The following is a 14,329-nucleotide window of genomic DNA, read 5'->3' on the forward strand; positions in this document are numbered from 1 at the left end:
ATCTCTCTTCCACAAATAACTAGTTGCAGACCCGTGCGATGCAGAGGACGGCCCAAAATAGATGCACGGGGCGGCCCAAAAAATAAAGCCTCATAACCTTCTTTTTTTAAAAAAAATGAAAAAGAAAGAAGAAACATTAGCAAGGAAGACTCCGAGAAGAAAAAAAACAGCACCTTGAGGCAACAAATAAAAAAAGTAAAATAAAATATCTGAAAACTTCATATAAATCACTGTAAAGGGTGAAGGGAAAAAATACTTAAAAACCTATGTAAAGGGGGCATTAAAAATAACTTAGCTACAAAAATTGTATGTGAAATTAAGGTTGAAATTTTACAAATTAGCTTGCAATTTAAAGGAAAAAGACATGAAAAATACAATTGGGTAGGTGGCCTGTGTAAATTGGGTTTTGTATCGGAACTCAATTCGTTTAATATTAGCATTCTTTTACCCTTCCTTCATTTGATATTAAATTGCCATTGAATTGGCCAGTTGAAAACAAATGGCAATTTAGGTATCCATTGATTAACCCTAATTGGTGCGATTTTTGTCCACGTCACTTATAAGGTGGATATAGAGAACTAAAAATTACATCTAAAGCTATAATATCAGTAGAGATTATGAGGATCTTCACTGTGAGTTAATCTTAAAGAAAGATTGCATTTGGTTTTTAGCTAAACTAATGTGTGAAATTGTTAGCTAAACTAATCTCGTAAAAGGCTTTGTAATATTTTTCTTTTTTTGTAATATCTCGGCCTATAAAATACAACCTACCATATCTTTGAAATTAGATCGGTTCACCCCATTTAATCTCTTTGGATCTTTACCGCCACTTTTAAGCACAAGGAAGAAGCTTTTGCAAGTCTTGGCTATCAATTTCAAAAAAAATGAAGCTTTTTTTTAATGTCAACTGTAATTAGGACCCACTTACATGTCCCATATATTGCATGGATCCTCATCCAATTCGGTTTTCCTATGTGATGATTTGAATTAAAAAGTTAGATTAAATGTGCTATGATAACCAGAGTACAATTAAACTGTACTGATCTTGATTAGAGAGCTTCAGCAATGATAAACGCAAGACTGGTTTTCTAGAACCTACACTTAAATCCTACCCCCAACCAAAATATCGCTTAAACAGAGAGCAAAAACTGGAGAAGAGAAGCCGTGACTTGCCTCCATCTAAAACACTCGATCTTCAAGAGGAAAATATCCTTTCTTTCATCTTCTGGATCGACTTTAAGAACAATTTTAAGCAATTCGTGAAGGCTGCAAAATGGGGGAAGTAGGTGTCATGGCACATTTTCTTGACCCAACTGTGAAGGGAAAAAAAATTACATAAAGAAAAAAATCAAATAAAAATAACAATTAATTTACAAAAGAGCTACACCATATATAATATGTAGATACCTCCATCAAGAGAGAGAGAGAGAGAGAGAGAGAGAGAGAGAGTTACAACTATTGAGAAGAAGAAAATATGATAATAAAGTAGAGGGATCTTCGGAAGGGAATTTTGGTTCATAGGTGAGGCCCTAAGTATATGAATACGGAGTTCCTTTTCCCAGCCTTCAATCTTCCTTTACGCCTTGCTGGAGAAGGCTAGTGGTGGACACGGCTGTTGGTGTTTGTGGACGTCAGCCAAAGAAAAGCCCCGATCTACAGATATGCTGCACTTGCTTATGCAAGGGTCATTTGTAGAATTCGACGGCATAGTGCCTGGACAAAGAAACAATATAAGAAGACCCATTAGTCACAAAGAAAAAGGAGCAAAAAAATGAGAGGAAAAGATAAACAATAGAGGGCTTAATTTCCACCAAACGCTTCTCTCAATTCCGAATCTTTGTCTGCAAGAAAGAGAAAATGACAAAAATTTCAACAGAGTAGTGATTAAGACCATTGCCAATATATGACTCCATTTCTATGGTAAACACCAGTACAGGTTTTTGTCTATGTTGTATAATTAGCCTTCGCAAAATCACAGAAGCAAAAGGCTTCTTTTCTGATAAGGATTGGGCGAGAATATATAGGAATACAAACAGATTTGGGGACGTGGGAACGTCTGAAATTGTGGAATATGAAACATCATGTTTACTTTTTTAGGTAGTGAAAACCCAGGTAAAATCGGCAAAATATTTTTCCTAGTACACAGATGCGTGAATTTAGGCCTTTTTATTGAGATGTTATAATTTATAATGGACAAAATCAGAAAGATTTGGAAACGATTCTGCGCTATTAATTAGGGAAACAATTTGCGCTATTAATTAGGGAATAAAGTTGGAAGATTTGGAAACGATTATGCGCTATTAATTAGGGAATACATAGAAACGGGATACATAAAAAACGGAAATGAAAAAAAATTATGAAACTCAATTTAGAGACAACGGAGTACATAAAAAACAGAATTCATTTTAGAGAAAATGACTATCTAAAGCCATTATTGCCTTTTATTGAAAAGGCATGCGTTTTGAAAGGCATTATTGCCCCTAATTACACATTAATTGCGATTTTAGAAATCTTTGTAATATACGGGATGGAGGAGGGGCCGACACGTGGCGGCACCACGGCTTAGAGGATTCCGCTTTACTATATATATATATATTTGATATTAGCAGTAATATTCTATTTTTGGTGGGTAACATTAATATTCTTATTTGCAAATAAGGACCAAGTTTAGTGGATTTTAATGGCATTAAAGAAGTCCCTTAAACTTATGAAAAATATCTTTTTTTATTCAGTTTTAGACCTCTTTATAAGTTTTAGGACCTCTTTGTATAACTTTAAAAATTATTTGCATTAAATCTTAAGTATAAATAGTTTTTAACTGAATATAAGTATTTGTAAGCAATGGTTATAATAACTTTTAAAAAAAGATATGGTTAATAGCTCCCAAAGAGGCCCCTAAATACTACTTTTGGTCCACATATGTGAGGCATTAAAGTTTGTTTTGAGGGAAAATGCCTTTAGTAACTCTAATTTGAAGTCTAAATCTTTATTGTTTGCTCTTAATTATGAAAATCTCAATAGTTTTAAAATGAGAGAGACACATGGGGGTCGATTTAAGATATTTGGGGGTCGATTTATCACTGCCCTTTTTAAAATGAGGCACATTAAGATTAAAAGGTTTATAGGACAAAATTCGATATGTTAGAATTATAGAAATTAATGCTTCAAATGGTACTTCTATCAGCAAAAGTTTCGTGTAGTATATAAAGAGACATTGGGGAAATATTTTTAAAAAGGTCAAATTTTAGCAATATCATGTTCTTTATGCTAATTGGGAGTACTTTGGAAAGTAGGATTTTATAGGCAAATTTTGTTAATCATATATTTTAAGAGGGATTTGCTAGCAACCATCGCAGAAAACGCATTTCGCGGCCAGGCTGTTGCATGAATGCAGCCACCTCAGATGAATTAAATGAATATGATAAAATCTGTTGAAAAATGAGCCTATGTTGCTCCACTTTCATGCAACAGCCAGCCCCTGAAATACCTTCTGCGATGGTCAATATGAACATGGTTGCCAATGTATGAGTATATTTGTCATTTTACCAAAAGACGTGGGTCTTGTCATTCATGAAAATGAAAAATAATTATTTATGCGTTGTTGCATAAGTGGCGTTGGGTAGCTAAATGGGCTAAACATGGATGTGCAGATCTGTTCAATATGAATAGCTAGCTGGGTTTACTACCGGTACCCAATCCATTTTCATTTCTTTGGTTGGGATGGGTACCCAAGTAAATTCAAAATTTTGACTTGAGCCCATTTTGGGCTGGGTTTGGGTAGAGCCTTTTGAGCCCACCTTGTGTTTTGGGCTGGGTTTGCGTAGAGCCTTTTGAACCCACCTTGTGTTTTGGGCTAGGTTTGGGTTTAAAAGTTTAGAGATGGATTTACTTGAGTACAAGGTTTTAAATGTCGGTTTTGGCCACTACCGAAACATAAATATTTCTGTTTCGGTGGAAATTTTGGCCAAACTCATGTAGAAATTTGTCAAAAATTGATGGACAGTGTATTCAAGTTCAACCAAGTAAACCTGACCCAAGTTCATTAGTGGACAGCGTTAATGTTGGACAGTAACCACTACGTTTGGTTGCCGGAATTTTTTTGATTCTTGGGACCTTTGTGGAATTTCCACAGGAAACCCACGTTTGGTTGGTGGGATTAAAATAATCCCAGGAACCAAAATAACCCGCACGAAACCCCAGGAAGGAAAAAAAATACTCCCAGGAACCAAAAATAAGCTTGCAGGAGAATTTGTTTTTCGTCCCAACAGCTCAGGCAATGAAACAAAGCATTTTTTCCCCACCATAGTTCGGTCAACCAAACATGGGATTTTTATTTTACCGGGATACTTCCAGGGAGTTTTTTTTCCCACAAATCTCCCAAGAAGTTTTTTGTTCCACAAAAATCCCAAGAACCAAAAAAATTCCATCAACCATTTTTTGTTAATGTTGACCCCAACTAGCCAATAGTTTCTTTTGTAGGTAATAAATCTAGGGGAAATGGGGAATGAGACCTTTGAGGCTTTGACGGATAAAATCCCCCCTTTAACGATTTCCGTGTGAATGGTTCACTACATGAGGATAAATTCACCCCTTTTGACGTTTTCTCTGACCTTTGAAAGCTAACAGATAACGTTAAGGGGGGAATTTTGTCCGTCAAGGGGGCAGGGGAATATCATTTCCCTATATCTACCCCCTATACTTTTTACACAGCCAGCCACCCTCTTCTAAATACTCCAAATTTACCCATTTCCAAAACCCTTTTTTTTTTTGGGTCAAAACTGCCCTCTTCTCGCCGGTACCACGCCTAAGCGATTTTTCCTTGCAGGAGATCCGGGCAGGTATGCTCTATTTCATCTATGTCTGGCTTATTGCATTCTGTAATTTTCGCAATATGATAGGAGAATAGGTTTTGTCTCGTTTCTGTATGCATCTCAATTTTCTTAAAATTTTATCAAGGTTTTCATAGTAGCTTCTGGAGTTTCTAGCAAGCTGTTGACTCAAGAACAAAGATTCAATTTATTTGTAGTATCAAATGAAAAAAAACTAACGAAACAATGGATTCAAATCTATCTGTAAATGTTATATCTATGGTTGAGCTCAACAAAAACCACTTCATCTTTGGATGTGCGGCATAGGCTCGAATAGTGGGGGGAAAAGTAGGGGTGTCATTACCAATATCGAGAGTGAAAAGAGAGTGGGAAGAGAGAAAGAGAGAAACAAACATCATTTCCAAGATTTTTTAACAAAAATTCTCCCGTTTCGGTAGAATTTGGTTTGAAAGTGAGGAGGAATCATCTTTACTTTTCTTTCAAAATTCCAATTGATGCCGAGCGTTTGTGCAACCAAACACTACAAATGGTGAAGCTTCTCTATCAACTTGAACCATATCTTTTAATTCTTTAAAAAAAGAAAAAAGCAGGCCTGTCTTTTGTGAAGCTCTCGTAATTGAAGCATCCATTGTAATTTGTAAGTCTGTACCTATTATTTTCTTCTCTTATATTCCTTGCTCATGATGCTTTTCAACCTTCTAGTACTGCAGATAATACTTTCTCATCCTAATTTTGTAACCAATCATTTTTCATGAGTATGACATTTACATCGGTAGATGGAGGAATATAAGTTTATTCAAAGTTGAACATTTTTTTGTTGATGAACATCGGAACCCTACAGTTAACGAACAACAACCACCCACTTTTTTCTCTGAGCTCTGTGCTCGAATTAGTAATAACAGTATCTTGAAATTTTCATAAGATAAATCCCAAGCTGTGTATCTCAAAGCACAATTCCTGAAACTTCAATGCTTTCAGGAAATTTATCACTACTCAATAAACATTATCAGAGAGAGGTTAAGGCCAAATTGAAATTTAGAAACAAACCTTGATCTCTGCTGTTAAATTCTGTATAATCTCTTCCTACGTTTATAAGGACTTCAGAAGGTAATACCCATAAAGATAAAGTAGTGGACTCTAACAGGATAGTAGAAATCATCACTTTGGAAATGATTCTTTTATCCTATTTCACACAATCATTCAAATCTAAATCGACTGATGTCAATTGAGCTGTCGGCATGAACAAATAAACATAAGTGATTTTTTTTTTTTTAAATGTCTCAACTTTTGATTTTTTGAGTTTATAATAATTTATTGATTATTATATTTCAACCATTCTCTACCCCCTTTTCATTCAAAAAAAAAAAAAAAAACATTCTTTATCTCCTTGGAGCAAGCTTTTGGCTCCGTCCTTGCCCTACTACTGGCTTGGGGGGGAAATCAATCAAAAAGCTTACTATTCAGATTTATTTAGGATAGAGTGACTTCCTATGGCTGGCAAGGAAAATCTAGTTCTTAGTCGCATCGTAGGGTCTTCAATGTGAGGCTTTTGGGGACTATTCAATTGTTGACATTTTAAGACACCGGGCATCATTGTTAGTAAGTTTTGCATCAAATCTAAAGCGATACCTAAATGGAATCCCCCATGGAGAATGTGCTTAAACATGGGGTCACCCCTCCCCCCCGAAGTGCAGCTGTAATCCTTTTTTATTCAATTCAGTTATCCTTTTGATAAAATGGTTTTATTCATCTCAACCCGTAAAACAGAGAGCTCTCTTAGTATGGATGGAAGTGTCACATCCAAAACACATCTTAAGTTACAGGTTTTGAAGCATTGACTAATCAGAAAACAATGCTCAAATATCAATTATGTAGCATGTTCACTGTCAAATCCTTCTACAACAAGCTTGTGCCCCGCCCTGCGCTCTCCATTGAAGCCAAAGTGGGGAAGATCCAAGTGCTTCCTTCGGTGAGTACTTTCAGTTGGGCTGCCTGTCGTGATCGGATTCAATTCGTTGATTTCTTGTGGAAAAGAGAAAAAGTTGATTTTTGATCATTGTGCCTTGTGTATAGCGGCACGTGAGTCGGTCAACCATATTTTCATCCATTGCAACCTTGCAAGTATGGGAAAAAATTCTTTCCAGGTTTGAGATTTCATGTGTCTTTCCAGGTAAACTATCCGGGAGTTATTGGAGGATTGGTCGGCAGTTCCGTGGAAGAAAAAAGACAAAATCCTATAGAATATATCTCTTTTAGCCACATTATGGGTGCTTTGAAAAGAAAGGAACAATCAAGTGTTTGATGGTGTCTCTAAGTCTCCTCACTTTTTGTTCGTTAAAGTGATCACCCTATCCATCTCGTGGGCAAGGACCCTCCCCTCTTTTAGGTTTGTATCCGCCTCTGACCTTTGGGAGGGTTGCGCGGTTATTTGTAATAATTCTTATCAGTGTGCTGCAACCTGTAAGTGTTCAAAATTGGGATCCACCTCCTCAAGGTCTTCTAAAGATGATATTTGATGGATCGAGCATAGGGAACCCGGGACCAGCTGGTATTGGAGGTGTCCTTATTAATTCAAGTGGGGATGTCATTTGGGCTTTTTCAAGGCCTATTGGAATCTCAGATGTGAGCAAGGCGGAGGTTCGACCTGTCTATCAGGGGATCAAATGTTTAGATAAAGATTGTTGGAACAGAGTGGTTGTGGAAGGGGATTCCCTAAACATTATTCAATGGCTTAGGGGGTCTTCGGTTCTCCCTTGGAGATTTGCCCCTCTTCTTCGACGAGATCCAAGATATGGTGGAAGGAACCTTGATCACTTTTATGCACGTTCGGAGATCGGCCAATAGTGTGGCGGACAAGTTAGCAAGGGATGGAATAGAAAAGGCGGGGCTTGAGATGTTTGATTTCCTCCCTCCTTGATAGTCCGGTCTCCTTCTAGTTTTGTTTGTGTTTTGTCTGTGTTTTCTCTTAATCTTTGTACTGCTTTGCTTGAATTTTCATTCCCCTTGTAATACTTGGATGGACCATCTTGGTCTCTCCCTTGGTTCAATAAATTTTGCGACCATTCAAAAAAAATAAAAATAAAATAAAGAACAACAATTAAATCCCCGTTCAATTCTTCATAAAAGTAGATGAAATGAATGATAAGCAGCACTTACCAGAGTGGGAAGAAGTCGTGAGTGAAGCCATGGCTTGGTTATATTTAAGGAAAGAATGCTCCCATCCTTTGCAAAGGGATTATGTGCTTTTCTTCTCATTTAAAGTGATTATCCAAAGTCCAAACCTACCAATTTCACATTTTTTATTTTTGCACTTCTTGCTGCAATGTTTTTTAAGTAATGTTATTTTTTTAATTCTTTGCACCTTCTATGATTTGCATGCTCTATTGTTAGGCATTTCGATGAACTAGGATGACTGAATCTAATAATGATTTTGGGATCTATCTTGTTGCTAAGTCACAAATATAGTTCTCGGGAATTTCTTGGCAAACGAAAATCTTATTTTCGGGTTTATATTGGGAAAAAATGATAAAAATAAAATTATTTAAAAATGGTAAATTAAGAAAAATAAAAATAAAAATATCGTGATATTATGGTGGCAAATGAAAATATTACTATATTTTTAAATTCTCGAGATTATTTCAGGATTTTATCCTTTTATCAAAATGTCATGATAAAATCGCTATATTTTGAAAATATCAGAGATATTTGTGACAAGGGTTTGTTTGGACCGATGCTAACACCACCTTTGGCTACTACTTCTCATCAATATGTCAAACATATGACTGTCTTCATTCATAAGATATAGTTAATTTAGTTATGTTCATGTTGTAGTGATTGATTTCATAGTTGAAATTTTCATTGATATCATATTGCTTTTGATAGCTTTACGTCGTTGTGATGTAGCTCTTTTGGATGCGCTGACACCCTATATTAATGCTATTTTTTTTCCAAGGATGATATACCATGTCTAGTTAGGTGGTATAACCTTAAACTAGATATATTACTCCCATTGGTATTAAGTTGTATTTTAGGTTCTGCCACGACATATAGTGTAAGTTGATTGGACCCAATCCTCAATTGTATTCGTTGGCTCAAGAGTGAGGCCTGGACCACCACTCGTCGTCACCAAGCCAGTGCCACCAATGTTCTTAGTTTCAACGTGTAACGACTCTTGACCATCGTCTTGAACAATTTTGCGCTTGATTAAGAGCTTGGATGCAGTTCATCCTCCTTGCACTACCAATGTTGTCTTCTTGCCCCCCTCCTTCAATCACTTTAATCTAGATATTTGATGCCGCTTTGTCTTCTCTTGCAGGATGATTTTGTTGAACTCTTCTTTTAGAGTCGCCCTTTGTAACGTATCATTAGCTTTGAGATGGGCCTCGCCTTAAGAGTCGCTTAAATCCTTCACAAAATCTCTTACTTTCTTAGCCCAAGCGTACCCAACTCCATTTTAGGCCACAGATTCAACTGGATTTAATAAACCGGAGTTTTTGGGCTAAACAATTATTTGTTGATTCACTGGAAGTAAGCATCGGACCACCAATCCCTTAACCTATCCATATACTTGGCTCATCCAGCCATGCCAGCTTGAACCAAAAAGGAGAAGCGCCTCACAATCCAATGTTAGGATCCAAGAAAATAGGACACTGATCCAACGTTGGCTTGGGGAGGGCAGTGTAGATTGCCTCAAGAAAGTGAGAGCTGCACTAAGCCCAAGGGCATAACAAGAAGCAATCTAGTCTACCCCACTGCAGGCCCAGGTTACCCAACAAAGTGAATTGACTGCCCATAAGGGGTAAATCCACCAAAGATCGTCTCCCAAAAAAAAAAAAAACAAACACACACACACACACACACATTCATATTGGTTGTGATGCAAGACTTGCCCTTTTCTCTCTTCCAAGGACCTGGTAACGTGGAATCACCCCCTATGCACTGAGGAATCTTCCAACAAATTTTATCAAGGTCCTATTCCAAATCATTGCGGTAAGCAAAGTTGTTTGTCCCATAGACATCACTCCACAGTCCAGAGAACATCCACTGAATGTTGTCTGATACCTGTCATAATGATAACCATCACAATCAAACTGACACTTAGGCCCTCCTCCAGCTACGACATGACATCGTTCTAATCCACCAAGATACCTCCATAAACTCCAACCGATGCAAGGAGATAGAATCTTAACTTAGTCGCACACAGCCCGCATCTTCACCATTGAGATGTCTTCCAACTTTGTTTCCTGCAGAGAGAAGACGTCCAGCTTATGATGCGCTAACACATCTTTGACGTGGGCCTTCTTTTCAAAGGTGCCCAAGACTCCGCCATTCATGCAGAAGACCTCCAATGTTAAAAGTAAAAAAAGAAGAAGAAAGAGGCATAATTACTACTCTAGAGCAACCCACTGGGACCAAGGTGGTGCTAAGAGCAGGCACATGATCAAGATACTCGAAGCCTCTTCAACGACAATGGCATGAACAATAAGTGAATCAACAATGAGGGGATGAGTAGGTCCCTTCATCCTGAAATCATGAAACTTCCAGGCACCATTTTAGTTGGCTAAAAAGTAGCCACATTCAGAGAACACTAATATTGTGCTAAGTTTTCTCTTTATCACTGTTGCTAAGGACATGACCAACAACGTTGGATGTTGAGACTGACTTATAGGTTGATCAATAAAGAGAATAGGAGATCTAATTCCCAAAGCACATGCATCAAAAATTTTAATATTGGGTTTAGCCATTCATGGTTAATCTGTAAGGGTAGAAGATCAAATTCCCAATGTATGAGGTGTCACAGATGATGAGAACTCACTGCACTGTTGGTGTCTTCAAGGATTAGTCAATCATATTGGGATATCTAATTTAGGATGCTAATGGTCTACAGGGTCAGAGCTTCTTCCCTTATCAAGTTTTGTTCACCATTGACAATTCTGAATTCCTGATAGGCTTCTCCGAAAAATCTGACCTGATCAGTCTTTACGGAAGCGAGAGGCAGTAGTCTTGCAGCCAACGTTATTACCACATCAAGAAAGGAGAAAGAGATGAATGCTATTGTGCTTCCGTATTTCTTTGTCGTCATTTTCATCTAGTCATTTGTCAACCAATTATGACGAGTTCAGCAAGTCCAGTCAAAGTCATTTTATTAAAGCAAGTTGTGATTGACCCATCCCAATCCCAAGCCATGAATGGTGAATGTGCTAGCATGTTTCTGACCTTGCTACTTCCTCTACTCAAGGGAAGCAATTTCAGTTAATTGAATTGCTAGCTCTAGGATCACTCAGAACCCCAGCGCTTTTCCTTATTTCATGGGGGCAATTCTGAAGTAGAGAAGTTTTGTCATTCCATAAACCTAACAGATGCCTTTACAACGCCCGCAAGATTAACTCGTTTTTTTTAGTAGGTAAGTTGTGGTTAGGCACTTAGGCAGGACCCCTACCGGTTTATTAAGATTAAAAAAAAGATTTTACAGTGGAAAGGAATAGAGCACCAGCCCTATCCCAGATGCAATATCTAAAGGATAGGGAGGGGGAGTACAAAGGATCCTAGATGATCCAAATTCTTTTAACTCTCCTTAGAAACAATAACCACTAGGCACTAGATATGGAGAAAACATTGAATTCCAAAAGGTCCAAATCTTCAAAACTCAACTTTCATAGAATTGAGTTACATAACGGGGTCTTTGGGAGCGTCTTCAGTAGGGTGTGTGTAGAATTTTTTTCTTTGGAACCTGAACCTCCTGCCATGGCTCACTTTCGGAGTTATTGCGAACCGTGAACAGTTTGTCTTCCGAGGCATCTTCCTCTCTGCCTTCACCTCTATAGTGCCTATCATTTCCTTCTCTCTGGCCAATTACTTCATCTCCTAGAGCTGTGAACCATTTGTTCATTGCAATTTTTTTTTGGGGTGTGTGTATGTGCGTGGGTGGGTTTTTTTTTCTTTTTCTTGGGGGGGTTGTTGCTCTTTGGATTGCTGATTGATCTCACTGGTGCTTATTAACTGGTGTTTTGCTCCAATTAGTTTATGCCTCTTGTTATGATGGATGTGAAGAAGAAAAGGCCCTTGGGACTCCCATGCAAAATATCTGTAGCAATAGCAACTTCTAAATTTGAAGTCTCTTCGCATTAAGAGGATAAATTGCAATGTACCTCTGAATTCTATATTGGAATCATCGACTGTAAACTAGCTTGCTGACAATGTGCTGTTACGTCTTCAGATGAGAGTGAGATTTAGCCGAAGGAGACCACTCCCTTGTTTTTCAGTAGATTCTTTCAGCTTTCATTCTAGCTGAGTCAAAGCTCTCTTTTTAATATAAGTGGATATTACTATAATGTACACGATCGAGAGTTTCAACTTTAAGGATGATAAAGAAAATAACAAAAAATCCCGAAACTCTGCTAGTGTGATAGCTGTCCTCTTTGATTGATAAACTGAATTTCTCATGTGATAATGTCCCTTTATATTTTTTCCCAAGAAGTTTCTCTGACGCAACCATTGTCGCATTCTTGCTGTTAAAATTAGCATCTACACAATCACAATCCCCTTCTATGTTATAGCTCAATGCCACCATTTTCCGTTAGGCTCTGTTTCTTTCGAAGTAAAATGGGAGTAAAACAAATTTTACATCCATTTTTAAGTAAAAAAAATGAGAGTAAAAATTGTTTTGCCCCCATTTTACGTTGAAAGAAACCGAGCCTTATTTATCATGTTTTCTATCTATCCCCAATATGCTTCTATTGCAGGGTTGAATATCAAGAAATCTCAATAGAGCAGATGTTGGTTAAAGGAAGAAAGGTCGGCGGTGGTCGGGGAGAAGAGATGGCTGCACATTATGCTTTCAGCCCTCTCGAAGATGACGTGATAATAAAACACAGGCTTCTCACCCGCACCACAACCACAAGGGGCGAACCCCCACTAAAAAAGCTTCAGAAAAAATTCACATCATTTGCCCTTGAGATCGACAAAGATGCAGATAACTATAGTGACTGTGAAAGGCTCTACAAAGCCTTTTTGCAGGAGATGAACACTTTTGAGCTGCCGCTCCTTAAGAGTAAGGCAGTTATTGATGCGAACCTTCGAGAGAAGGAGAACTTTAATGAACTGCAAGAAGATATACGTCGCCAAATTTTGCAGGCACAGGATGATATAGAGGATCTGAAGAAACAGCTTGAAGAGAGTAAGATTGAGAGGCAACACAAGGAGGAGTGCGAGGCAATTAGAAGACTGATTGCTCTGCAACCACCAAGGTCAGAGACCCAAAAGATTATATCTGATCTCGAGAAGGAGATTGCGGCCTTGGAGGCTGAGAACACGGCTGGTTCGAGGACATTGGAGCTTCGAAAGAAACAGTTCTCTCTTTTGTTGCATGTGGTGCGTTGTTTGGAATTTAGTTTTCATTTGTTATGAATTTGGTTTTCGTTTTCTTACTGTTTATTGATTAAAAACTTGTATAGTCTGATGTTAAAGCCATCGGGTTTTCGTGTCTCGTCACCGCCCCGAGCTTCCATGTTTCTCAGCTAATCCGTGGTCTGCAATTCAATGCAGATCATGGAGCAAGTGAGAATAATCGTACATTATTAAAAAAAATCATGGGTATAATTCATGATTTGTTCTTGGTAGTTTTAAATGCAACCTTTTTTGGGGGAGATTTCTTCTCAAAGCTGATACTGATTGGTGTGTCAGGTGTTCCCACCCATTCTCACTTGTGTGTTCCTTTTCCATAGGTGGATGAATTGCAGAATACTATAGAGGAGGAGCAGAAGAGCTTGGCAGAGGAGGTGAGAATTTCCATGGAAGAGCATAAGAATAGCATGGAAGATGCATTCGGTGGTTCAGAAGCCATGGCTGTAGATTAGTGACATTTTATTATTTGCACATCTTAAAACACTCTGTTTTCACTTCAAATAATTTTCGCTTATGCAAATTGAGGATCGTCTTTTGTTCCCTGAATTTATTCACTAGAGAACAGTGGGAATACATCAAGCATAACAGTAGTCAACAGAAAATCGAAGCCATGCAGTAAGTCTTCTCTCAATCTCATTAGGGTTGTTATCTATGTGCATAGAAATCTTTGGATAAGCTGTTCTTGAGATTGACTTCTGGGATAGCAAGCTTATCCAAGTATAAAATAAACTCTGGCTTGCTATCCTCATGGAGAACAGTCCCATTAAATCTTCCATATGTGTATTCTTGAGCAACTTATAATTGACTGAGATGAATGAGCTGAATTTCACAAGCCATATCTATGGCCATGAGGTATCACAAACAATAGTCACAGAGATGGTCATTTAATAAGCCTTGAAAGGACTGGGGGGATTGGTCACGAGAGATGGGCTGAGAGGGAGAGACTTGGGAAGGTTGGAGTGAGGGGAGCATAAAAAGCCCTTGAAAAATAGGGAAAAATAACCCAAATTTGAAGTAGTGTATTTTTTTTTTCACTCTTTTCTAATGATTTCTCATGTTGTCTCCACTAATGTCCTTCACGTCGGTCCCCTCAGCTC

The 14,329-nt window shown here is 37.9% G+C and overlaps 1 protein-coding gene across 1 annotated transcript; it reads left to right on the plus strand.

The window, feature by feature from the left end:
• The first annotated feature begins 4,702 nt into the window (after positions 1 to 4,702).
• On the plus strand, positions 4,703 to 13,778 carry LOC143887050 (THO complex subunit 7A-like). Its single transcript, XM_077391162.1, has 3 exons — positions 4,703 to 4,838; positions 12,572 to 13,199; positions 13,553 to 13,778. Exons 2-3 carry the CDS (start codon positions 12,603 to 12,605, stop codon positions 13,682 to 13,684), a joined length of 729 nt encoding a protein of 242 aa, XP_077247277.1. The 5' UTR covers positions 4,703 to 4,838; positions 12,572 to 12,602; the 3' UTR covers positions 13,685 to 13,778.
• Positions 13,779 to 14,329: the final 551 nt, after the last annotated feature.

Source organism: Tasmannia lanceolata, unplaced genomic scaffold (assembly GCF_043159265.1).
Source record: "Tasmannia lanceolata isolate RefF3 unplaced genomic scaffold, GAP_Taslan_0.1 ptg000002l, whole genome shotgun sequence".
Lineage (NCBI taxonomy): Eukaryota > Viridiplantae > Streptophyta > Magnoliopsida > Canellales > Winteraceae > Tasmannia > Tasmannia lanceolata.